The sequence below is a fragment of the Cherax quadricarinatus genome, chromosome 12 (genome assembly GCF_038502225.1).
Source record: "Cherax quadricarinatus isolate ZL_2023a chromosome 12, ASM3850222v1, whole genome shotgun sequence".
NCBI classification, from domain to species: domain Eukaryota; kingdom Metazoa; phylum Arthropoda; class Malacostraca; order Decapoda; family Parastacidae; genus Cherax; species Cherax quadricarinatus.
This window is the reverse complement of record NC_091303.1, coordinates 30094655-30121001: the sequence shown is the minus strand read 5'-3', so window position 1 is coordinate 30121001 and position 26347 is coordinate 30094655. Positions and strand designations below refer to the sequence as shown.

General features: G+C 39.2%; 1 protein-coding gene across 1 annotated transcript in view; it reads left to right on the top strand.

The window, feature by feature from the left end:
• Nucleotides 1–26347, top strand: part of LOC128686615 (uncharacterized) — a 212043-nt gene that overhangs the window by 118156 nt on the left and 67540 nt on the right. Inside the window, exon 2 of the mRNA XM_053773566.2 lies at nt 4113–4256. Coding sequence (XP_053629541.2) covers nt 4141–4256 — 116 coding nt within the window. The 5' untranslated portion in view covers nt 4113–4140. The remainder of the gene's footprint in view (nt 1–4112; nt 4257–26347) is intronic.

Sequence of the window (26347 nt, the reverse complement as noted above, 5' to 3'; positions counted from 1 at the left end):
GCCATAGGGATGTTAGGAAGTATTTCTATAGCCTTAGAGTTGTCAGGAAATGGAATAATCTGAAGAGTGAAGTAGTAGAGGCAATATCCATACATAACTAAGAAGAGGTATGATAAGGCTCTTGGAGCGGGGAGAGAGTGACCTGCTAACGACTAGGGAAGAGGTGGGCCAGGAGTCTTGAATCAACCCCTGAAACGACATATAGCTGAGTATATATATAGGCGAGTACACACACACACACACATGTACGCACACCATTACTAACTTGCCACATATCAACTTTAAGACATCAAAACATTAGCCTCACTTTAAGACCAATAACGTACTCTACTACCAACTGATACACAATATAGAACCATTAAGTGTTAGCAGGACACTAATCTATACACCACTGCCTACCACCACCTACCACCACCTACCACCACCTACCACTACCTATCACCACGTACCACTACCTACCACCACCTACCACCGCACAAACTATGAGAGAGACAAGGAAAGGAAAGGAAGAGAGTGAAATATGAATAAAATGAATACACAGCGTTCGAAGAAAATTATAGAATTTAGGCATCAGTAAAGTTAAGGATCAATGAGTTATTCGATGAAGGAGGAATGGAATAGCAGGAGTTGATTAAAATTAAGAGAAATATTTGTTAGAACGATGGAAAAGCTAAGGAAAGGAGGAGAGGGAAAAGAGTGGAAAGGAAGGATGAAAGAAAGGAAAAAAAAACTGCCATAGAAGCCAGCAATTCCATTAGTAAGGATACACAACACAACACAACACTTGGCTCTATTTCCACTTGGCTCAGCAACAATTACTAAGATAGCTGAAAAGAATGAAGATACTCAGGCTAAGAGAAAGGAAGAGTAAGAAACGGTGGAGGAGACGCTGGCAGAAGTGGAAGTGAGAGTGGAGGTAAATGAAGTAATTAATTTTATAATAATATGGAGGTCTGCCTATGACAGAGTGAGATGACTCATGGGAGACTGAGTGGTACAGAGGGAGAGGAATTTTTGCACCTCTGAAAGCTAACGTGTTTCTGAAGAAAGGCAGAATAGAGAAGGAATCTATAGCCGTCTAATATTGGACACTAAAAGAGAGATAAAGTAATGTAATAGAAGAGAAATTCCCAAACACAGTTTTCCCTGACACCAGATACTTTTACAGACAGAAGACAAGGACTAGATGAATTAAGAGATACGTGGAAGATGAAATGTCTGATACACAAATGTAATCCCAGTTTACAAGACATAATTCTGGCTAAGATACTACATAAGATAATAAGACAGAGAATGGTTGAGCAACTTCAAAGAAGTGGATACATAAGAGACAACCAGCATGAGTTTAAAGATTGCAGATTTTGTCTCATAAATCTGTTTTATAACTGTGAGGGAAGTTAGGCAGGACAGAGAAAGTAAATTATCTTCGTCGACTTTATGGAAGCATTTGACACATTACACACGTTTTCTATTTTAATAACCCGGAAGAGAAGGTACGAGCAGTGTGGCATGCAAAGAGTACGTAACCTTTATTCGGCGCATGTACACACCCTCATTTACAGGCTATCTCCCCCAACCAGCGAACCAGGGGCTAAGGGTTGACGATGGGGCCCCGTCGTTCAATCAGTACCCAGGTTCCAGCCAATGAGAAGATGGCTTTGGCAATCGCAGAGGTGATGTGGGTACCACTCACCCGTCTGCCCTTGTCATTCCCATTCTAGAGCTGGTTGAAGCACGGTCTGCTCTTTAGTGGCTTCTATTCTGCCTTGCTTACTGTGGAGTGCACTAATACCTATTGTTGTATATAGTGTACATACTTCTGTTCTAAATTGGCGAAGGATAATATAAGCCAAAAGTTTTCTGCTGTGTTTATTTTGCTTCCTTTACACCCAGGATAACAGGCCTTTGGGACTCCTGGGTTGTAATAAGCAGCAGGGAAGATACTCGAGTAAATCCAATAATATTTAGTAGACAACAGGTATTGTCAGAAAGGTGCCGAAGTGGACATGGATGAATGAAGTCCCTCAAGAGCCAGCGCTTGTACCTCTGCTACTCTTGATATACCTAAATGTCTTGCCAGAGAAAACTGAGTCCCTTGTCACAGCAGAGTGAAATTAATGAGAATTATGCCCGGAGAAGAAAGAGTGAGACTAAAAGAAGACTTGAACAAGCTACCGACATGGACGGAAAAAGGAAAAAGGAGAGATGGTGAGAAAACTGAATAAACAGATTCTAGTCTTCAAGAACACTGATATTCTTAGTCTGAGTTGTTTGTTCCACTGCTTCTACTCAAACACATGTCCCGATATGGCATCTAAATTGCAATTATTATTATAATCAAAAAGAAGCGCTAAGCCACAAGGACTATACAGCGCTGCATCTAAATTGCAAGCAGTTGCATCATCACTAAGTGATATAAACTTCATTACGCATTACTTTAACAGGTTTGCATTTGAAGCCAAGAACAAGCGAATTTTTATATATAAATGAAGGGGTTAATTTCCTTTTTTTTTTTTTTTTTTTTTTTTTTTTTTTGCCGACTCCATCTCATAAAGGCTTTATGTGCATGATAGACCTGATAATCTTAAAAAAAAAATACGTTATGGAAAATTAAAATTACCTGGATGAATCTCATTAGATACATACTAGTAATTTTATAAAAGTAACAAAAATAATTATTCTTTATCAAGGTTACAGAGCCATGTAGAAATTTTAGGACATCCTAGGTCGCAAAAAAGTCCTCCTTCGATACCTACTCCACTCATATCTCCACAAGTCACTCTGGACCTATATTAATTTCAAATGAAATATACATCACCAGGAATTCTGGTACAACATTAATATAAATATGTGGACTGTATGTTAAATTTAATAAATGACTACATATACATTGAAGGAGAATTTATAATAATAACACTCACCAATTTGTCTTGAGATTACTTGGTGTGTCATACACAAACCCCTGCCTAAAATATGAAGAAAATACTGGCCAGAATTTCAGCATAAATAGACATCAGCTGGGTGAATTTATCCTATTCCCATCTAATTACAGAGTCCTGTCCAGTCGCCTAATTCTCACGTTCTGCAGGACTGCAACTCCAACAATTTCGGCTCCTATCTGAGAGGTTTTAAACACAATTTAACCTCTAGAGCGACGAAAATTCGTCCGATTTTCACTGTTCTCTTGCCCAGTTCAAAAGCAATGGCGACTCCCCTTCCCCAGCGACGCTCACCACTCTCGCTGGTTCTTTATTTATTTACAAATTAATTTTTATTAACTACAATATATTCCATAAATTTACATACAAATACACTGTATTTTCGGAAAATATTCAGTATTTTCCACATATGTTGTTGGCAAGTGGGATTTGCAGAGAAATTCAAGAAAAAGTCGATAATATTGAGAGCGAATTTGATTTAATTCAGTTCCATTAACATAATAATATCAACCTGCCCGATGAGTAACGTGTTAGCACACAGGATATATATACACCCTGAATGATCTATTTCTCTTGGTAAAACAAAAGTTTCTTCTCTTCATACTTATACTGAGAGCTTTCTTTAATCCCAATTTTAGGGGTTGAAATATTCTTGACTGGTGGTTACCGTGCATCCTTAATGATCCTAGTGTAGATAGGCTTTAAGTCCCATTTCTCTCATCGTATATATGCTGAGAGTATTCCTGTTTGCTGCTGAAAAGGTTAACTTACAGCCTAAATAACTCTCGTGTAGTCGATAGGCTTTAAGCCTCATTAACCAAACAACCAGCAATGGTAATAGTTCAGATAACATCAGCAGCTACTTTGATATAACTATCGCTAGTTACGGTCAGGACACAAATATTTCTATAAGTTTACTACTAGAATTCTCTCAGCCTATTGTGAATGGCTCACTACCACTAACTTTTAACTTAAGAACGTTGGCGTCTCGTTTTTGGAGCTATTACAGCATGATCATGCTCTTATGTTTGGCTGTCTGCCTTGCTGAGTAAACAAGAGCGTTCTGATGTGTGTTCGATTAATTAATTTTTAAATATGAACGATACTTACAGCTAGCAATGCTAATCAGTGTTAATGAATTATTAATGAAATGTTTTTTACGCTAATCTTTAGACTGAGTTGCCCAACTGTTTGAAGCAAGATGTGGGAGGTGAGCAACACCGTGGCGCTGCTGCTGCTGCTGCTGCAGGCGGTGGTGGTAGTGGGCAGCCAGCAAGAAGACAGCTGGATACGTCACAACTTTGCCACCACACACAGGTAAGTGGTGCCTTGGCTTGGTTGAGAATTATCAATTGCAAGATTTTCTCAGAAACAGAGTGATGTTCAGTAGCAGCCAGAGAGCAACGGGTCCCACAAGGTCCCATCTAGGACCCACACTCTTCCTGGTATATGTAAAAGACCTCCCAGAAGTTTAGCTACTGTTGTATTGCTTATAAAGTTATATAATTTGCACGTTCTTATAGTTATATATAGAGTAATGATTTTTCCAAGATCTTTCATTTTGCACATTTACCTACGTATTATCATTACTATGAAATTATGAGGAATGAATTCAAGGCGACATTTCAGAATCATATTTGCATGCTGTTCTCTTCATAAAATTTTTCTTTGTCCTCTTCCGTTATCCTTTCAAATGATTCCAACAGTGATACACAGGAGTCAATTTTCTGTGTATCACTGTATCCTCATTTGCGTATATTAGGAACAAAAGGTGTCGAAATACTGGTCTCTGAGGAACTCCAGTCGCCACCATTGCTCATATTACACGTCTTTCTCAATCACCCTCTGCCTTCTATTGACTAAGTATTTCTGTATCCTGCCCTTGTAGATAAATGGTTCAGAGAACCGGTAAGTTGTGCAACACTTGGGTATCTTTATTGAGGAAACGTTTCGCCACATAGTGGCTTCATCAGTCCATACAAAGTAAAATGGTGAAGAACAGGAGGAGTTTGAGGTAATCAGTTCCTCAGCCTGGAGTCGATGTGATCAGTCCATCAATCTTGAAAAGAATACAGCATATGTGCGAAGAAGTGGTTTGTGTACTGTAGGCAGGTGAGGTAAAGCAATCGTAGGTATCACATTTGACAAATCCAAATGTGGAAGTAGGTCATGCCTAAAAGCTATGCAATTGACGAATTCCCTGTATTAAGATCCCTGGATGTTGCTGTTACTGACTGATTGTTGCTGTTGATGGACTGATTACATCGACTCCAGGATGAGGGACTGATTACCTCAAACTCCTTCTGTTCTTCACCATTCTTCTTCCTACGGACTGATGAAGCCACTGTGTGGCGAAACATTTCCTCAATAAAGATACCCAAGCGTTGCACATGTCTGATTTATCATCCTGCCTTTGCATCCTTCCGTTTTGCCTTTGTCTCCTCGTTCAGTATATATAGCAGAAGTCTGGGAGGTTCTGTATCAAAAACTTTCTTACAGTCCAGTTTCCCCAACTTTTCCTCTCTAGCTTATTTCCATTACACCGTCCTAAAACTTTAAGAGATTCATGAGACAAGAGTTGTTATCTTTAAGCTCATACTGGCTGGCTGTCAGTGAAAACTGCCTAAAGTTCAGTGCTTCCTGCCTATTCTACTTCCCCTATATAAAGATCAAATTTGTAGTTTTCCATCTGTCTGACAGCTGATCTGTTTCCATTGATTTGTTGTGTATTCTTGATAAGAGGTTATAGAGTACCTCTGTTCCTTCTCTCAATATGCAAGGTGATAGATTATTTGGTCCTGCTGCTGTCGTCACATCTAAATTCTTTGTAAAGCTCTCTTGCTTTCCAATGTCATTAAAATTTTATTTAATATTTCCTGCTCATGCTTTATTCTCCTGGTTGTTTTCCCTGATTTCGATAATGATCATTCCGGATCTGTTAATTTCTTCACATACCTCTCTGTCATCGTTTATTAGTTCACCTTTCTCCTTACTGAATCTTATTCTTATCGAATCTCTTTCTGCTTATCTTTTTATTCCTGAATGGCTCCTCTACTTAATTCCTGTTCTTTCTGCTGTTCTTCATTATATTTTCCATTCCTTTTACTTCGCTGTGCTCTTTGTGAGCTCCACCTAGAATCCTTCTCCTCTCTGTGTAATTATCTCCAACAGAGTCTAATTTTTCTTGCATTTCTTCACTCACTTATGCTTTTCCTACTTTCACTAGGTAGTCGAAATGTGGGAGCACGTGGTCTATTACAGTCACAGGTACACACAGAAGGCCTTTAAGATAACTCACTAGTAAAGAAATAAACAATCATGAAGCAATAAAGACAAAGGCAAATTCGAAAAACAGTTTTTTTGAGTTCTCGAATATTCCCACCAGCAATATTTAACAAGTGTGCAACACAGCAGCAATGTAGGCAGCTACCATACTTGTAAGCAACTTAGAGAGAAAAATTGAGTACGATTACCGCCATTGGCTCTTAGACTCGTAAAAGAAAAACCAGCATATGTTTTCAGAGCTAGTGAGAGACTGACCTCCAGATCTGGGTGTAGGTATAAAGTCAGCTCATCAAAAATTCAACCTCTCACCCTATAACTGTTAGTCAGTCACAATATAATCATGGGGCCCGACGGCTGTACAGCAATTACTACCAGGCTTTGTCTGATTATGGAGGGAATGTAAGACGTGGTTGTTTGATGCACACTAAATGCATGTAACGTACTCAGTGCTCGCCCCATGTCACTGCCTCCAAGAAGTTTCTCATATTCTACTTTCTCTATGTCTGTTGTTCTGAAGGAAAATACCAAATCCAGACTTGTTACCTCCTCCCCTAGTAGCCTCGCTGTGTCTTTTAATGAGTTGTTGAAGCGTTCCATTACTTCCTCCAGTTTTTCTTTCAGCGATTCTCGCCCTCTATGATATTCCCACTTCTTACAGTCAATTGTTATGTGACTAAAGGGTCTCCAGATTATTAGTTATGCCTTTATCTTATTTATTCTCTTCGCTAATTCGTCTTGGATCTGTACAATTACCATGTTGTTGCTTGAGTCATCTGGTGTTTGGTGGTGGACAGTTGTTGCGAATAAGAAATTTTTTAAAGAACTTCAGAATGTGGCCTGTTACCATTTATTTCTTATGCAACAAGATTTTTGGATCCGAGTTCTTTAAAGGTATTTTAGAGTCTAGGGGAAATAATTTCAACTGGGAAACTCCATAGAATAATATTAAAATTTGTTAAAGTATTTAAATACAATACTTTATCTTCTCTTTGTAGTTAATGTAACTTAATACTTTGTACAATAAATTTACCATATACATTTAGTTCAAAATCATGGAAATGTCACATTAATAAGGAAGTTTAATTATTCTTCCTGTAATTAAGTCTTCATTAACATTTACATCTTTGTCTTAACAAGACTCTAAACTCAAAATACAAAAGGTAAAAGATTTAACAAGACCTTTGAATCTGGCCGTAAAGTATCTCTATGGATTACTGAACTGACCAAGAATATAAATATCAAAAGAATCTTTCAGAGCAATGAGGAACAAACTGAGTCGGCTCTAGAGTCCAATTCTCAAAACCATTCAAACTGTACACCGTAAGAGCCATTATACGATCAGTTGTCAAGGCTAGAGCTGGGAGCAAACTGACTACTTGCCAGTCTGTTGATGTGTCGTCAGGTTGGATCACCTGACCCAAACGTCAGCCAGCCGGACATAAACAATTGAACAATTCACCGGATGGTTCCGAGACTTAAACTCTATATACACAAGAAATCCTACCTAACAATAATAATAAAATAATAGTGATAATAATAACAAAATAGTGATAATAACAAAATAGTGATAATAACAAAATAGTGATAATAACAAAATAGTGATAATACCATGGTATTTTTCATATATTAACAGATAATAATATAACGCCGAAAGTCTCTATTTTAGCTATAAATGGGGACTTTCGCGCCATAATATTAAGTGATGAACATATTCTCTTACAATAGTTAAATAACACAGGATGACCAATTTCGAAGATATAACACCCCTTCCCCCGTGTACGACAATAGGTCGCAGTAAGGAGTTTGCAAGCGTCCTTGGTAATATCTCCTTTATAGTAAGCGTCCTCTTGGTAAATAAGGCATGTAGTACGATGGAAGAATGGAGAAGAAAGAACTCGATCAGCATGGTTATTTGCCAGAGGATGAGCTTTTGGAACAATGGCTGCAAGAACTATCTGGAGTGGCTTCCATCACAATTTGAGAATAGGAGTCTCAGACATGACTGTCAGGGTCATCCATGTGGACTTAATACTTCGTCCCATCAACGAAACGGCTTTCATAGTCATACTGTCATTATAAAAGAAAATCATTAACAAAAATATATAATATATATATATATAAATTAGGCTCTAAGAGTACTCCTTTCTTAACTTTACATTTTAAGGTATACATTTTTTTTTTCAGGGGCGAGAAAGGGCATCAGCAATTATGTTAAGGGATCCACTTAGGTGTTGAATACTAATCAGATAAGGTTAGATCCTCAGAGCCCACCTTTAATATAAATTAAAGGGTTGTGATCAGAAAATACCATAATTTTATGGGGGGAGGTTCCCAGATAAATGTCAAAATGTTCCAAAGATATTACTAGGGCAAGAGCTTCTTTCTCTACAGTCGCGTAATTCTTTTGGTGACGTTTCAACTTTGAAGAAAAATAAGATATAGGATGCAAAATATCAGTAGAGGGTGATTTCTGAAGTAACACCGCCCCCACAGCATAACCGCTGGCATCGATGTGTAAATAGAAGGGTTGATTAAAGTCAGGACTTTTCAATATGGGTGACGAAGAAAGCAACCGCTTCAACTGATTAAAAGCTATCTCACAATCTTTCGTCCAGCAAAACTTCATCTTACTACTGGTTAACTCAGTAAGAGGAGATGTAACCTCAGAAAAATTAGGACAGAAACGTCGATAATAACCAGTCATTCAAAGGAACCTCTGTATAGACTTTCTATCTTGAGGGATAGGAAACTCGGCAATGGCCCTACCTCACCCAGACCTATACAAAAACCGAGGTATTTAATCTTGGCTTGTCCAAACTGGCACTTGGCTAAATTTATGGTGAAGTTGTACTTTTCTAACTTCTTAAACAAGGTTTCCAGGCGAATTAAATGTTGCTCCCACTCATTGCTATATATAACAAGATCATCTAGATATGCATCCACTCCTTCTAAATCATTGGTCAGCAGGTTCATCAGGCGCTGAAAGGTAGAGGCCGCGTTACACAACCCGAAGGGCATAACACGATAATTGAATAATCCGCCTTGTATAGTAAATGCGGATATTTCTTGGGCTCGCTCGGTAAGCGGCACTTGGTAATAGCCCCTTAATAAATCCAGGCGGGTGACATAGGTGGCTCCTGATACTCTGTCTATTAGATCATCAATGCGGGGTAGTGGGAAACCATCTGGTACCGTGAGAGCATTAACCTTACGATAATCAGTGCACATTCTAGAAGTTCCATCAGGCTTGGGAACTAATATACAGGGCGAGGCCCACGGACTTTTACTCCGTTCTATGAGTCCATGGGACAACAAAAATTCTTCTTCTTTGTTTAATGTTTCTTGTTTGAGTGGACTTGCCCTATAAGGTGACTGTTTGCAAGGCTTTGCTCCTTGTACATCTATGTCGTGAATTCCCAATGTACAACACCTAGGGACGTCATCAAATAAAACCTCATAACGTAATATCAAGTCTTTGATATCTTTTGCTTTCTTCAAATCAAGGTCCATAAGAAAGGTATCAAGAGATTGCAATGTCTCTGAATTTTTTAAACGTACTTCTATCGCTTTAGAGATGCTGGGCAGACTTACATTTTCAGTTTCAGCTAAAGGAAGAACTGTCGTAACTGGTACGATACTAGGGTGGTAAGCCTTAAGTTGGTTTATGTGATAAGTACGTTTTGCTTTTCTCTTTCCTGGAGTTTGTAGTACATAATTTACCTCATTGAGCCACTCAATCACTTCCAAAGGACCTTCGTATCTAGGTTGCAGAGCGTGTCCAGGTAAGAATTTCTGTGCCATCACACTGTCACCTGGTTTGAAGAAACGAGAGCGTGTGTGTTTGTCATAACAATGCTTCATCTTGGATTGGGCCTTAGCTAAGCTTTTTGAGGCTAATTCCCTCAGTTGTGACAAACGCTTTTGCATTAGAGTTGGAGTTGTTTTAAACGAGGGTTCTGATTTTCCGGTCCATGAATCTTTTAGTACGGTGAGGGGGCCGCGTACTTGGTGTCCGTAAATTAATTCAAATGGACTAAATCCAGTGCTTTCTTGTTCGCTTTCCCTTAAGGCGAACAAGAGGAATGGTATTCCTTCGTCCCAATCTCTGGAAAACTGCTCGCAGTACGCTCTCAACATTGATTTTAATGTTTGATGAAATCGTTCGAGGGCTCCTTGCGACTGAGGGTGATAAGCAACAGAAAATACGGACTTAATTCCGAGGCGAGATAAGGCATCACAAAACATCTTAGAGGTAAAATTTGAACCTTGATCGGATTGAATTATTCAGGGAATCCCCACCTGTGAGAAAAATTTTTGCAAAGCTCGAACAATGATGTGAGAATTAGTTTTTCTCTGGATATCGAGTAACGACATCCATAATTGTAAACAGATATTGATTCCCTTGTTTAGTCCTGGGTAATGGACCAACACAATCTATTATCAGGCATGAGAAGGGCTCACCACTGACGGGAATCGGAATGAGGGGAACTGGTGGAGGTGTGTGCGAAGGTTTGCCGGTCACTTGGCAGACTTGACAACCTTTTAGATAGCTTTCCACAGTCTCCTTCATTCTGGGCCAATGAAAATGCTTGGCTATTTTGCCCAGCGTTTTCTTTACTCCCAAATGTCCTCCCATGGGACTATGGTGGGCGAAACTAATAGCCAATTCTCTAAAGGTGCTAGGTAGCACTACTAGATGTTTGCTGGTAGACAGATGATCGTCGGAAGACAAAAGAGACTTTTCCTTTCTCATTAATATACCATTAGCAAGGTAGTAACAATTGTCCAGGTCTTGGGCGTCGTCTTCTGTAATAGCTATCTCTCGTAATTTCTCTAGGGATGGATCAAGGAACTGATCCCTTATTAAATCTTCTTTCGATAGCATTTTAATATCAGAATCTTGAAAAGGGCCGATCATAGAATATTTCAGATTTGAAGATCCGGGTTGTAAGGATCGACTGAACAATAAATCGAGACCTAAATCCTCGCCTTCACTTAGGACTTCAGTTGATAAAGGATTTTGAGGCGCTCTAGACATTGCTCTAGTTATAACATTGAGAGGAAATAAGGTAGGAGCCTCTTTTCGAGCTTCTATGGCATAGTTAATGTTAGAATTATCAATAACTAGAGGCTCTTGGCTTATACCTGGATAGTCTAGATCATTGCCTATGAATAAGTCAACGCCCTGAATAGGAAAAGTTTCACTGGATATACCTACCGACACAAAGCCAGTATAGGTTGGTGTTTGGATGTATATCCTGTGAAGAGGCACTCTTATAATGGCGCCTCCATAGGCTTCTAATAAGACATCTAGCTTTGTGCGAGTCATATCACTTACGGGAAGTATGTCCTGCTTCAACAATGTTAAATAACTTCCAGTATCACGGAAGGAATTAATTTCAACTAATTGAGTCTCGTCTATTCCAACTTTCACTTTAGCAAAGTAGGGACTCATAGCTGAGTGAATATCTTTTTCTGAAACAGCTCTAGTATTGAGTCATCTAGAATGACTACTGATTCGTTCTTGTGAACCTTGTTCGGTACTAGGGTTCAGTTTCTTTTGAGTTGTCGATGAAGATATTACCTGAGTTGGGAAACGAAGTCGCTCGTTCCTGGTATCCCTCTCTAGCCAATAACAGTATTTCCTTACATGCCCTTTCTTATTACAATAAGTGGTTTTGAACTTTTCCTAGAGTTAGATCTAAATTTAATATTAATGGGCGTGGAGGCATCATAGGAGGTCGGGCAAGGATTCTGTATGCGACGCATCTCTGTAAGATTGGATAGTCCTTTCTTAGGGGCATATTTAGTCACTGTTTCCTTGCTTTTTGTTTCGCCAATCAATTGTTGAGATATTTCATAATTATCGGCGAGCGAGGCTGTTTCTAGTATATTTACTAAGGCAACTAATCAAATACCTTTGCAAGTCTTCTGGTAAATTATTATAGAAATCCTCATGCAGGATCAATTGGGAAAGACTTTCCATAGATTTACAGTTAGAAGTTCTGCACCATCTCTCAAAAGCGATTTTCTTTTCACATGCAAAATCTACATATGACTGAGTTGGCTGGCGTTTTAATGCTCTAAAAGTTTTTTGATAACTTACTGGGAGGAGATCATAAGCCTCTAGGATAGCCTTCTTAACGGAATCATAATCCACATATTTCTCAAAAGGTAACGTAGCCGTACAACTTTGAGCTTTACCAGACAACGAAGTATGTAATAAGGTTGCCCAGTGTTGTCGGGGCCAGCTCATAGCACGGGCTTGATTCTCAAAGACTTCAAAATAAGTATCTAAATCTCCGTCATTAAATCTTGGATCCATAGATGCAGCTTTTTGTATATTGAAAGAATCATTTGAGGATTCAGTACATCTTTCACTCACATTACCTTGTTGTTGTCTTATATAGCGGAGAGTTTCCCTTTGAAAGTCTTCTTCATTTAATTTACACTGAGCCTCAATTTGAGCAGTCTGTAAAATAAATAGTCTCTCTAATTTCTCAAACTGACTTTGAGAAATATGTCCCGATGGTATCGAAAATGAGGGAATTGAACTGGCGGTATGTGGATATTCCTTTGGACGTGCACCTTGGTGAGGGACAGGCTGACCATTAATAGGAATTCCTTCAGTAACGGGCGAATGCCGAACAGCGGCTGCACCCTGCAGTACTTCATCTACTTTACTAGAGGGCAAAGCGGGACCTAATCTGTCTGATTCAATTTCAAGATCAACTCTTTGAAATTGTTCTTCTAATGCTTCGAATCTCGACTGGTAGCTTACTTGAGAAACTAAACTTTCAGAGTCAGAATCTCCTGCTACATGATGGTTAGAGGCCCCTGGAAACAATTTGTTTCTAATTATTGCCCTTACGGTATTGGCTGTGTAATATCTATCGTAGGGTACTCCCAATTTACGGGCTATCTGCCAGCACGTTTGAAGTTTCAAGGAGTCCAGCTTTGATAATGTTAAACCTTCAAATAACTCTTTAATGTGATCTTCCATGATCAATATTTTGAAATTAACTAAAGATAAATTCCCAGTTTATAACTTTAATATTGTTCTTTTGATCAATGTCTTAGAACAACAGAGATCCCGGACGGGTGCCCCATTTGTTGCGAATAAGAAATTTTTTAAAGAACTTCAGAATGTGGCCTGTTACCATTTATTTCTTATGCAACAAGATTTTTGGATCCGAGTTATTTAAAGGTCTTTTAGAGTCTAGGGGAAATAATTTCAACTGAGAAACACCATAGAATAATATTCAAATTTATTAAAATATTTAAATACAATACTTTATCTTCTCTTTGTAGTTAATGTAAATAATACTTTGTACAATAAATTTATCATATACATTTAGTTCAAAATCATGGAAATGTCACATTAATAAGGAAGTTTAATTATTCTTCCTGTAATTAAGTCTTCATTAACATTTACGTCTTTGTCTTAACAAGACTGTAAACTCAAAATACAAAAGGTACAAGATTTAACAAGACCTATGAATCTGGCCGTAAAGTATCTCTATGGATTACTGAACTGACCAAGAATATAAATATCAAAAGAATCTTGCAGAACAATGAGGAACAAACTGAGTCAGCTCTTGAGTCCAATTCTCAAAACCATTCAACTGTACACCATAAGAGCCATTATACGATCAGTTGTCAGGGCTAGAGCTGGGAGCAGACTGACTACTTGCCAGTCTGTTGACGTGTCGTCAGGTTGGATCAGCTAACCCAAACGTCAGCCAGCCGGACATAAAGAATTGAACAATTCACCGGATGGTTCCGAGACTTAAACTCTATATACACAAGAAATCCTACCTAACAATAATAATAAAATAATAGTGATAATAATAACAAAATAGTGATAATAACAAAATAGTGATAATACCATCGTACTTTTCATATATTAACAGATAATAATATAACGCCGAAAGTCTCTATTTTAGCTATAAACGGGGACTTTCACGCTATAATATTAAGTGATGAACATATTCTCTTACAATAGTTAAATAACACAGGATGACCAATTTCGAAGATATAACAACAGTAAACTACTACTATTAATACTGTACATTAACTACTTTTGTTTCCATTGATCTTGAGATTTCAACTATCTCTTCAAGACTACATATTTCCGTATTCAACTGTGCCAACCTTTCCCTCCTCCCTCCCCCTGCCTCCTCCCTCCCCTGCTTCCTCCCTCCCCCTGCCTCCTCCCTCCCCCTGCCTCCTCCCTCCCCCTGCCTCCTCCCCTTCCTTATCCCTCCCCCTGTCTTCTCCCTTCCACTGCCTTCTCTCTCCCTCTGCCTGCTCCCTTCCCCTGCCTTCTCTCTCCCTCTGCCTTCTCTCTCCCTCTGCCTGCTCACTTCCCCTGCCTTCTCTCTCCCTCTGCCTTCTCTCTCCCTCTGCCTGCTCCCTATCCTGCCTCCTCCCTCCTTAGAATGTAATATTCCTCTTAGAAGAAGAAGAAGAATCTTAGATTATGTTGTTTTATCATAATGTTGTCTTGGTTGCTATGTTGTTTTATCATAATGTTGTCTTGGTTGCTATGTTGTTTTATCATAATGTTGTCTTGGTTGCTATGTTGTTTTATCATAATGTTGTCTTGGTTGCTATGTTGTTTTATCATAATGTTGTCTTGGTTGCTATGTTGTTTTATCATAATGTTGTCTTGGTTGCTATGTTGTTTTATCATAATGTTGTCTTGGTTGCTATGTTGTTTTATCATAATGTTGTCTTGGTTGCTATGTTGTTTTATCATAATGTTGTCTTGGTTGCTATGTTGTTTTATCATAATGTTGTCTTGGTTGCTATGTTGTTTTATCATAATGTTGTCTTGGTTGCTATGTTGTTTTATCATAATGTTGTCTTGGTTGCTATGTTGTTTTATCATAATGTTGTCTTGGTTGCTATGTTGTTTTATCATAATATTGACTTGGTTGCTATGTTGTTTTATCATAATGTTGTCTTGGTTGCTATGTTGTTTTATCATAATATTGACTTGGTTGTCATGTGCTAGTGTTGCAAAACTGGTAAATTAGAGAATCACAAAAACGCAGTCAAATATTATAAGATGAAAGGATGTAAATTATTACCTATAATGACATCGGTGATGCTACAAGGCGAGAATAAACTATTCCGATTGACTGAAACAATGGGTATCATAAGTAGATTATAATGTAACTAAAACTAAGAGATACCTCATGACCTTCGGCGAGGTTTATGAGGTAGCTCATTGCCTAAGATGCATTTCATGCGCTATGAGGCACCTCGTGAATTTCACGAACTCAGGTAATTCTAATAATAGTAGATATACCGACAAAATATTAAGTAAATGAATATAGATACAACTAATGTGACATTTTATTGTGGCAGCGCCTCCCACTCCAGGAGCCTTGCCAAGCTGTTGCCACAATAAAACGTCCCATTAGTTGTATCTATGTCCATTTACGTAACATCAAGTATCTGTGTGTGAGGTGTGCAGTACCTGGTTATACCATCAGCCACGGCCAGTAACAGTCATAATGGCAGTCAATATATTAAAAAAGTAAATTCTTTAATAACTTGTGTGATTAAATATATTTCTCCACCAAACGCTAAATACACTATACTTGTATATTAAATGAACAAGTCAGCACAAGCCAATTAAATAATGACCAGAAAATATGCCATCTTAAGGAACCAAGATAAGTTGCAATATATATCAGCAGATGGTCTAAAACAGTGGTTCCCAAACGTTCTCAAGCTACCGCCCCCCATGGCTCCCAGGCCACATCTCTCGCGCCCCCCCCCCCACACACAAACGAACACACATTTTTCTTGGAATTTTTTTTTTTATTTTATATTTTATTTAAAACCAACAATAGACAATAGACAAAAGGAAAAACCCTAAAGATGACAATATATGAACAAATAACTGAAAAAACGTTACATTAGATATTGAAACATTAACGAATAACATTACAATATAACAAATATGACCACTATTACCTACATATAAAATCAGATACCGAAGCTTAAAATTGTCCTATACTAGCTACATGTGGATAAGGTAACTTTCGCAAAAACATGCAAACCTATATTAACTTCCTCAAATTAATCATCCTTGCTCTTAATTTACACTAGAATAATAAAATACAAGTATAATAAAGAGCAGTTTGAATCAAAGAACATTCCACAATTATCATAAATTTACCCTAACCTAAGCCTAGTATTTCATCTGTATTATAAATGTCTAATCAACACGAAAATTTTACCACATTCCCCTAACCATATTTGTTGGTGTACATGATACAACCTTGTATTACCATATTTGTTGGTGTACATGATACAACCTTGTATTACTATCAAGAGAAAAAAAAAAAAAAAAAAAAAAGAACAAAAAAAGGAAAACCCACTCTTCACCTTTAAAATCAGACTTCAATTTACCATACATGTACATACATATAAATAAGTATATAAAGTATGTTGTCTAATTGAACACAATCACTTACAACGTCAGTTATAATATTCCGTCAACTCAACCATGAATAACTTCATCCAATTCTTACAACTTCAAGGGTTCGTAAAACTCTTAAACTACATACTTCTATTGGCACCAAATCAATTGTGCTTACAAAAATACAATTGTAAATTAAACTGGAACATAAAAAGCCATTTTGACATTTACACATTGTATCAAAATCATAAATGCGCATAGAAAATATGTATTGTATATCATTGAAAATGTTCATGAGAAAAACCATTAAAGGTATATACAAGAAAGTAAACATACATACAATACATACAGATACATACATATACATATATATATACATATACATATATATATACACATACATACACATACACATACATACACAAATACACACATACAACACATGCATATATATACACACATACATAGTTATAAGTCGATAATTCCAAATATAACTGTATTGTACTTGAAACACTCAGAACAAATAATGTTAAAATTGCACCCCGGACATACCTCATATAACATTCATCAAACTCATCATGCTACCGCCCATTCTAGGAAACCAGCCCATTTCATCCCCCTTACCTGCCTTTCAACTCCCGTAAATCCCGTAAAGTGAAATTCCTATAACCCTCACTTAAATCCCTCTCCCATCTCCCCCCATACACCTCCTTATTTCTACACTTTGTCCTATAAAAAGTTGCTGTTAATGCATTAATTCTTTCACACACGTTCGCTCCTCTCATAGCCCAAGACATATAAATATAATCCGTAATTATATACCCTACCGCATTCTCTACCATCTGATTCACCCCACCTATGTCTAAGCTTAAAACCCTCAACACCTGCAAACCCCCCCCTCCCACTAACCTTATTACTTTACCCAACCAAACCCTTATTAGTTCAATACATTCGCAAAAATACACTATATGGAAAACAGTCTCCCATCCACCACAAGCCTTGCATATCCCATCCTCCCGTATTCTCTTATGGAATAAAACCATTCCAGACGGTAAGATCCCATGTAAAAATCTATACATTACTTCTCGTACTTTAGGTTTTAAACGTAATTTGTTCAAACGCCCCCAGATATTACGCCAATCATACATCGGATAAACACCTTCTACCACTGCTACCACTGCCTTACCTTCCACCCCATCAAGGTTTCCCAATTTAATATGTGAAGGATCGCTCATGTTTATGATGACCCGTAACATTGCCTCACCGATTATGAACTCCCTACCCACCCACCACCGTTGCATATCCTGACGTATCTTATGAAGTCCGCCTTCCCTCGCCCCCCCCTCCCGCTTATAACTACGTTTCAAATACACACTCATAATCCTCTTTTCAACAGCTATAAGACCCAGCCCTCCACGGCCAACCGGGAGTGTGACAACCGCTCTACCTAACCATTCGCTTCCAGTACCCCAAATGAATCTAAAAACGCGCTTTTGTAACCTTTGTATCTCACTACGAAGTATCGGATATATTGCTGCTACATGCCAAAGTTTACTATATAATAAGACATTCGTTGTAATTACTCTTTGATGCAAAGTTAAGTGTGCAGCTCGTAAACCACTGAGGCGCTTCAGTACACCATCTACAATACGCACTGAATTTATTTGTTGTGCTAACTTGATATCACTTACATAAACGATCCCACATATCAGTAATTGGTCCACCTTTTTCCACCTTTCAACTACTTCACATTCCTCACTTAACCTATCTCCAAGATCCATATACTTCGTTTTCTCCCTATTAATTGACATGCCAGAAGCCTTTTCAAAAACATTTACTAACTTTTCCACCCGAGGCAAATCCCTGTTACCACTTACTAAAATCGTTGTGTCATCAACATATCCAACAATGCCAGCCCCCCCACCCCTTTCGTCACCAACCCCATTTGCTGCCAATAAGGCCCTAATTCCTCTATAAAAGGGATCCTGTAAACACGCAAAAAATATTTGTGAAAGGGGACAACCTTGACGTAGACCCCTGCTCATCTGAATTTGTTCTCCTAACCTTCCATTTACCTGCACCCGCAAGGATGCATCTTGATACATTAATTTGGCCCATGATATAATTTCCTCTCCAAACCCCTGCCATCTCATAATCTTCCATAACGCTTCCCTTTCTACACTATCATATGCCGCCTCCCAATCTATAGCCAACACCCCCCCCACTCCCAATTTTACTCTTTCTTCAATAAAACTTCTAATCAAACCATGCCCGTCATACATAGACCTTCCCGGCACCCCATATTGTCCCTTATCGATCACTTTACCCAGGACCTTTTTTATTCTGTTAGCTAAAATTCTTGCAAAAATCTTATAATCACCACACAATAACGAAATAGCACGATAGTCTTTAACTGTTAATGGCTCACCTTTAGGCACTAAAACGACCACAGCCATCCGCTGCTGTGCCCCTAAAACCCGATCCCGCTTAATGATATTGAATAATCTTACCAAAAATTCTTTTAAAACGCTCCAATTTTGGAGATAAAAGTCACTGGGCAACCCATCAATTCCTGGTGCCTTTCCTAATTGCGCCCCGGATAAAGCTACCCATGTCTCGCACTCCGTTATCGGCCCTTCCAAAACGAATCGATCATGCTCTGTCAACTCACACTGCACAAACCTTCCAATTGACTGTAATGCTATTTCACTTATTCCCACACTTTGCGTTTTCAACTTAACCCAAGCATCAATATACCCACTCATACCCTCAGTCGTCGTCAACACCTGGTCCACTTTATACCCTTGCATACCTACCTGAACATTCAACCCCATTAACTCCATTGCCTTGCGACGTGTGTGTTGACTCCGCAACACACACGCCGACGGCCGATCTCCCCACAAAACCTCCTCAATCCCGCCCTTAAGCCTTTCCCCATCAAACCTCTCATTTTGTAAATTCCGGATATTTTCCTTCAAACTTTCAATTTCAATAACAGGATAATTAGCATTAATTTGTGCATAACAGTCGCGCAACTGCCCCTCTAAATATTTTTGAAAACCGTATTGTAACTGATTATATCTCTTCCCTCGATTAATATAATATTCCTTAATACGTTTTTTTGCTATTGTTTCCCACCAATTAACCATGGCACCATCCCCTGGTGCTTCTACCACTAAACGATCCCACATATGTCCAAAAGACAAAAGACTATCCTCTTCCTTTAATAACTTTACATTCAATTTCCAAAATGATGGACCCCTCCGAGGCACACCCTCAATATCCACATCTATTACCACTCCTCTATGATCCGAAAAAACCACATCTATCACATCCACCCTCCGCACAGTAACCGCACAAGGCACGTACATTCGGTCCAACCTCGCCGCATAACCTCGTTTAATGAAGGTATGCTCTACCATTCCTCCCCCCCCACACACATCCTTTAACCCCACCCCGGTCAATATATCCCCCAATATACCCAAACAACACCCCGCACCTCTGGGCTCCACATCTTTACGACGTATCACGCAATTCCAATCTCCGCCTATTATTGCAACATTCGGTAAACCACGTAAAAAATAGACCATCACGTCCCGAACAAATTTAGTTTTAATACTCACGTCACCCTCAGCCGGACCATATACACATACTAAACTAATGGGAACCCTACCCCAAGTTCCATCCACCCTAATTACCCTCCCCTCCCCCCCTTCACTACGCCTTACTATAAACGGGCTAGTTTCCTTTACCAAAATGGCAGCCCCACCTTTCAAACGTGTCGCATGTTCCATGTACACATTATAACCACTCATATCCAACTCATAACCAGGCCTAAAATTATGTTCCTGTAAGAATACCACATCCACGCCAAGTCGCACCAAATACTCATTAAACCACTTAAGCTTCCTCTCAGCTCTCAACCCGTTAATATTTATAGTAAAACACTTGAATTCAACAAATGGGTTTTCCTTTTGTCCCCGGCATTGACTTTACCCCAGTTCGTTTTGCAACACCTCTGTCCCTCCCCCCTTTGTTGGGAATCACCTTTGCATTCCCTTGATCCTTGGTTTCACCATTCCCTCTCTTCTGTACCTCCACCCAAGACTTTTTCCCAGGGCGTTGGGCAGGAGTTAGCACATCATCAGAATCCGATGATGCTGCAGTCCTCTTTCGTGTCCCTCCCTCCACCTGCATTTTGACATCTGAAGCACCTTCCTGATGCACCTCCACCTCTACTGCATGCACCTTCAATCCTGTAGACTCTCTCGTCGACAAACCGTCATCTTCTGCCATACCATCATTCACAGCCTTCCCCAGAACTGAGCCTGGGTCTTCCACCTGATCTAGGACCGATTCCTCTAACAAGTCATCCAACGCCTTTACCAAAGACGCCGCCACTTCTTCACCCATATTAGGTAGTCTCTCCTCAAAAACCTTATGTATGTCCAATGACTGAGATTCTCCTTGTAGCGTTACAACTGGCGATTCAAGCTCCTTTTCTTTGTCTACCTCCTCACTCCATGACAACCGTTGTTGGGGCGGTGTAGCAAGAGACTGTTCTCGCTCATCGCCAACCTCGTCCACTGGCTGCTGTTGCTGCTGTTGCTGTTGCTGCTGTTGCTGCTGTTGCCGTTGCTGTTGTGCCGGGTACCCACTTCGTTTCTCACACTGCGCCGCGATGTGGTCATATGACCCACATAGCCGACACGTACGTTGTTGCCCCGCATACGTTACATAGACTTGAGTCCTTAATTCTTTCAACACAATATATGAAGGAATAGGGTGCCGAAGAGTCATTTTAACTGTATACGCGCCTTCCAGCGCACCTGCATACGGTCCAGTTGCCCATCTCCCTGCTGTGGCTACGTGAACCGTCCCATAAGTACGCAGTTCACTGGTAATATCAAAATCAGTCGCCTCAAAAGGCACATTCCTGATTTTCACCCAGGTGTAGTGTCGAGATACATCATGAAGTCTCACCGACACAGCTGTATTAACCTGTATGATGGTCTCCTGATACTTGTCGACCACTGCCTCGTAGACTTGTGCAGACGTCATCTTAACGAAGATTCTTGTCATTCCATTTAATGCGACACCACATATCTCCTCATTTGCTATACCATAGGTATCGCGAATGATCGCTGGTAATAATAAATCCATGTTGGATCCTGTGACAGCACCACGGATCATCTCAATGCAGACAGTGTTGATTCTTCTTCTGCTATTCAGCGCCATGTTGGAGAAAATAAAGTTTCCACCAACCAACGCTAGGGGCAGCTCAATCAGGTAAACTGCGCAAAACAAACTCAAACAGGAGCGTCTGCGCAGCTCGTCCACACGGCTCGGAGGCGATGAGGACAATGACTTGGAATTAGGCTTACTGCAAATTCAAAACAACAACTAATCTAACACGTATTTATTTCACATATAAAAATAAACTTAGTAAATCAATTTATTTAACAATATGAAAAGGAATATCTACGTTTCACGTATAAGTACCCTATCTTCACAGTTTTAAAAAGATGGATGTGCTTAGTGCAGTGACATCAGCTTTTCAACATCATGCTTGAAGGCACTAAGAAGTCTTACATCTCCACGTTCAGTAATTCTCAGTCTGTTTCTTTGATTGGAAAGAAGCTTGGTGATTGCACTGAAGCCTCGCTCTACTAAGAAGAATAAAGTACATCTTGACTTCTTTCCACAAATTTTTTTTTTGTAACGAGAAATCTTGATATGATTTTTTGAAGTTTGGCCTCGGTTCAGTTTCATTTTGGAGTGAAATCAGTTCTTCCTCCACCATTCCTGTTTCCTCATTGCTGATGTCTAGGAATGGATTGATCACCCAGTATGGTATTTTAAGTGAAAAAAAAAAGATCCTGAAATCTGTCAAACATATCTCTATGCAGCTAATTTACGTGTGCACAATATACTTGAAGGTCATTGTCTGGTATGCTCTTCTCGAATTCAGAGAGGTTCGGAAACTGGAAGAGCTCACGACGGGCTGTGTTTTGTTTGAATAACTGTAACATGGACAGAAAAGTGGAAAGGGCTGATCTGACTTCGATAAGATTAGCCTCATTTCCTTGCAGTTGCAAATTAACTTCTCTGAACTTTGTGAATACATCTGACAAATAAACAATGTCATGCTTGATGTTTCTTAGTTCATCACATAGAACACAATTGGAGTCTTGGAAGAATTCAATAACTGTATTAAAAACAAACAACAAACGCTCAAAATCTTCATCATTCTCAGTGCAGAGTTGTCGAAACAATCGGGAATTGAGAGCTTGTGCCTTGATTTTATTTACTGCTGCGATAACAGTGCTTGATGATTTGTGAAGTCGACCACTTAGGTTTTTTCAACCAGGTGTTGACTGTGGATTACACAGTGCACTGTAAACACCATGTACAACTTTATTCAAGATACTGATAAAGCCACGACGGCAACCTACCATCGATGGTGCGCAATCTGTTGCACAAGAAACAATATTGGTAAGCGGGATGTGTTTCTCTTTGAAAAAAATTTTAGCAACACGAAATATTGACACCCCTTTTGTATTTGTTTCTAGTTGTCTTGTAAATAACAGATCTTGAATCAGACTTTCATCACTGAAAAAATGAGCATAAGCAAGAAGCAAAGATTCATTGCCAGGCAGAGTGGACTCTTGTATTTGTAAGCCAAATTCTGTTGTCTTAAGCATGTTGAACAATGTTTCTTCAGTGTTTTCAGCTATTTCATCAACTCTTCTTTGAACAGAGTTATCACTGAGAGAAACACCTTTAATAATTTGTTCAGATGACTGAAGTGACTGATCATATGCTAAGTTTACGTCTGCTTTATCAGAATGTATTTTCTTCAAATGTTCAAGAAGCCTGGAAGGTTCCATTGTTTCATTTGAAAAACTCTTTCACACAGTAGACACATTGGTTGCTGTTGGTTATTCGGTGCTGATGCAAATTCAAATTTCAGATAATCCACACTATATTGTCTACACTTCTCTAAAAAAAAAGTCTGCTGTGCTGCAGTCATATTTTATTCTGGAACAAAAAAAAATATATGTTCTTTGAAAAAAATCATACAAATCACATCATAACAAAATGCAGGTGAAAAAACATTAGGAAATAAATAGCAATGTATTTACTAGGAAAAGTACATAACACAATACTACAAATATGAAGGTTAAACTAAAAATCAAATATTTAAGAAGTACAAATCACAACGTCAACACAGCAACACTTCCACACGCTCTGGCGTCCCTCCATCAGTGCCACTCAATTATATCTTTATTATATTATGCTCTAAAATCTACATTATAAGACTGAAGATAACTTGAAGTGCGTACGAACCTAGAGTCCTGGCCCTTGCAGACGTAAAAATCCGATCACATCACCAGTACCCAGGACGTCTGCTGTATGATCTGGCTGGCGTGTGGCGCATCACAACACACATTTGGTCCGACTTCAGACCACAAAATCAAATAAAACTATTCTTTTGTGTATAACTCTATGTTAATTTCATTCTTTGTAAAGTATTTGAATTACTCAAGTGTTCGTGACTTGTATTTTATGATATGGATTTTGTTAAAGAAACGTTCCCTTGGCTCTGATGTCACCCTGGCACTTCCCTACCGCTCCTACCCCCTCCCCCCTTTTTCTTCAATGCTCTCCTGGATCTTTCCACCCCCTCCAGGTGGGCGGTATTTAGGCTCCGGATACATAATATACGAAAAGTTTCTAGTTATGTGTGTACCCTAGAATACCCCACTCATTTGTATCCTACAATGTAACTAGTTCCAATGGGCTCCCTGTTAACTTGCATATTCTGGTATATTTACATTCCGTTAATTATACACTGATAGTAACAGCATTAATAAATTAGAGCAAAATCAAAAGACTTAGATGTATTTACCAGAAGACTAATTTAGAATAATTTTGAGTTAAGAATGTTAATAATACAAGAAAATCGTGAAAAATTATCGGCTATGAACAATTCAACAATACATAAAAAATCATTATCCTCCCTCTTTGTAACTTCATTCTATAGATATTCTTTGGTTTTATTCTTAAACCGTCTTATACTAAGACTGGTTTTGACATAGTCAGGTAACTATTCCATTCCTTCATTCCTGTGTAACAGAATGTGCCTGAAGACGATCTCCTTCTGTAGGTACTATAAATTTTTGTCCGCGTCCCCGTAGTACCGTACAGGTTTCTATCATATACCTTATAAAATTTACAGCAAGATATTCCAGACACTGAGTGTTAGGAATTCTGTACACAGGGATGCGCTTCTCTTTTACTAAATGTGTCATTTACAGCACTTCTAGTTTTTTCATTTATCCTGGTTCATATGTCCTCTTGGATCCAGCTCCAGGATGACTTTCATATTTTTAGTTAATTTACAGTCAGTCTTTTAGTTTTTACTCTTAAAAAAGAGTGCCAATGAGAACAAGAATAGACTACATGACATTTTATAAGAGCTAGACATAGGGTCGTGGGTGCCTGAGCAGGAAGACATAGTGAATGTCTATAGAGGAACTTTAACCTGTCACTTGACTTATCACTACACTGTTCACTATCAGCTAACCTGACAAGCATCGAGTGAAGGATATTCCTAGATACTTATATCTGGAGTCTGGATGTGTGGCAAAAGGAACTGTATACTGTGATGCAGAATGCGCAGGTTCGAATCCTACTGAATACCGAGATAATGTTTGTAAATAATTTTACTCGTTTACGAAGTAAAATTGGTGGGTGGCACTGTCATGGGCACGACACTGGTGGGTGGGAAATGTGGGTGGCACTGTCATGGACACGACACTGGTGGGTGTCACTCTGGTGAGTCAGGCACCAGTGGTTGGCACTCAGTGAGTTAGACACTGGTGGGAGGCACGGTGGTGAGCCAGACACTGGTGGGTGGCATTCTGGTGAGCCAGACATGGGTGAGTGTTACTCTGGTGAGCCAGGCACTAGTGGGTGGCACTCTGTGAGCTAGACACTGGTGGGTGGCACTGTGGTGAGCCAGACGCTGGTGGGTTTCACTGTGGTGAGCCAGACACTGGTGGGTGGCACTCTGGTGAGCCAGACACTGGTGGGTGGCACTCTGTGAGCTAGATATTGATGGGTGGCACTGTGGTGAACCAGACACTGGTGCGTGTCACTCGGATGAGCTAGACACTGGTGATTGGCACTCTGATGAGCCAGACACAGGTCGGTGGCAGTCTGGTTAGCCAGACACGATGACACGAAGATAGGTAGGATAATTGATTCAAACGTAGATGTTAGGGAACTTCAGGAGGATTTAGACAAACTCTATTCTTGATCAGAAAAGTGGCAGATGCAGTTCAATGTAGATAAATGCAAGGTTCTGAAGCTTGGGAGTGCCAATAACCCTAGTACTTATAAGTTAAATAATGTAGAACTTAGCCATACAGATTGCGAAAAGGACTTGGGGGTTATGGTGAGCAGCAACCTTAAACCAAGACAGCAATGCCTAAGCATACGTAATAAGGCAAATAGATTACTGGGATTTATATCAAGAAGTGTAAGCAACAGAAGTCCAGAGGTCATACTGCAGCTTTATACATCATTAGTAAGGCCTCACCTAGATTATGCAGCTCAATTCTGGTCTCCATATTACAGAATGGACATAAATTCGTTAGAAAACATTCAGCGTAGGATG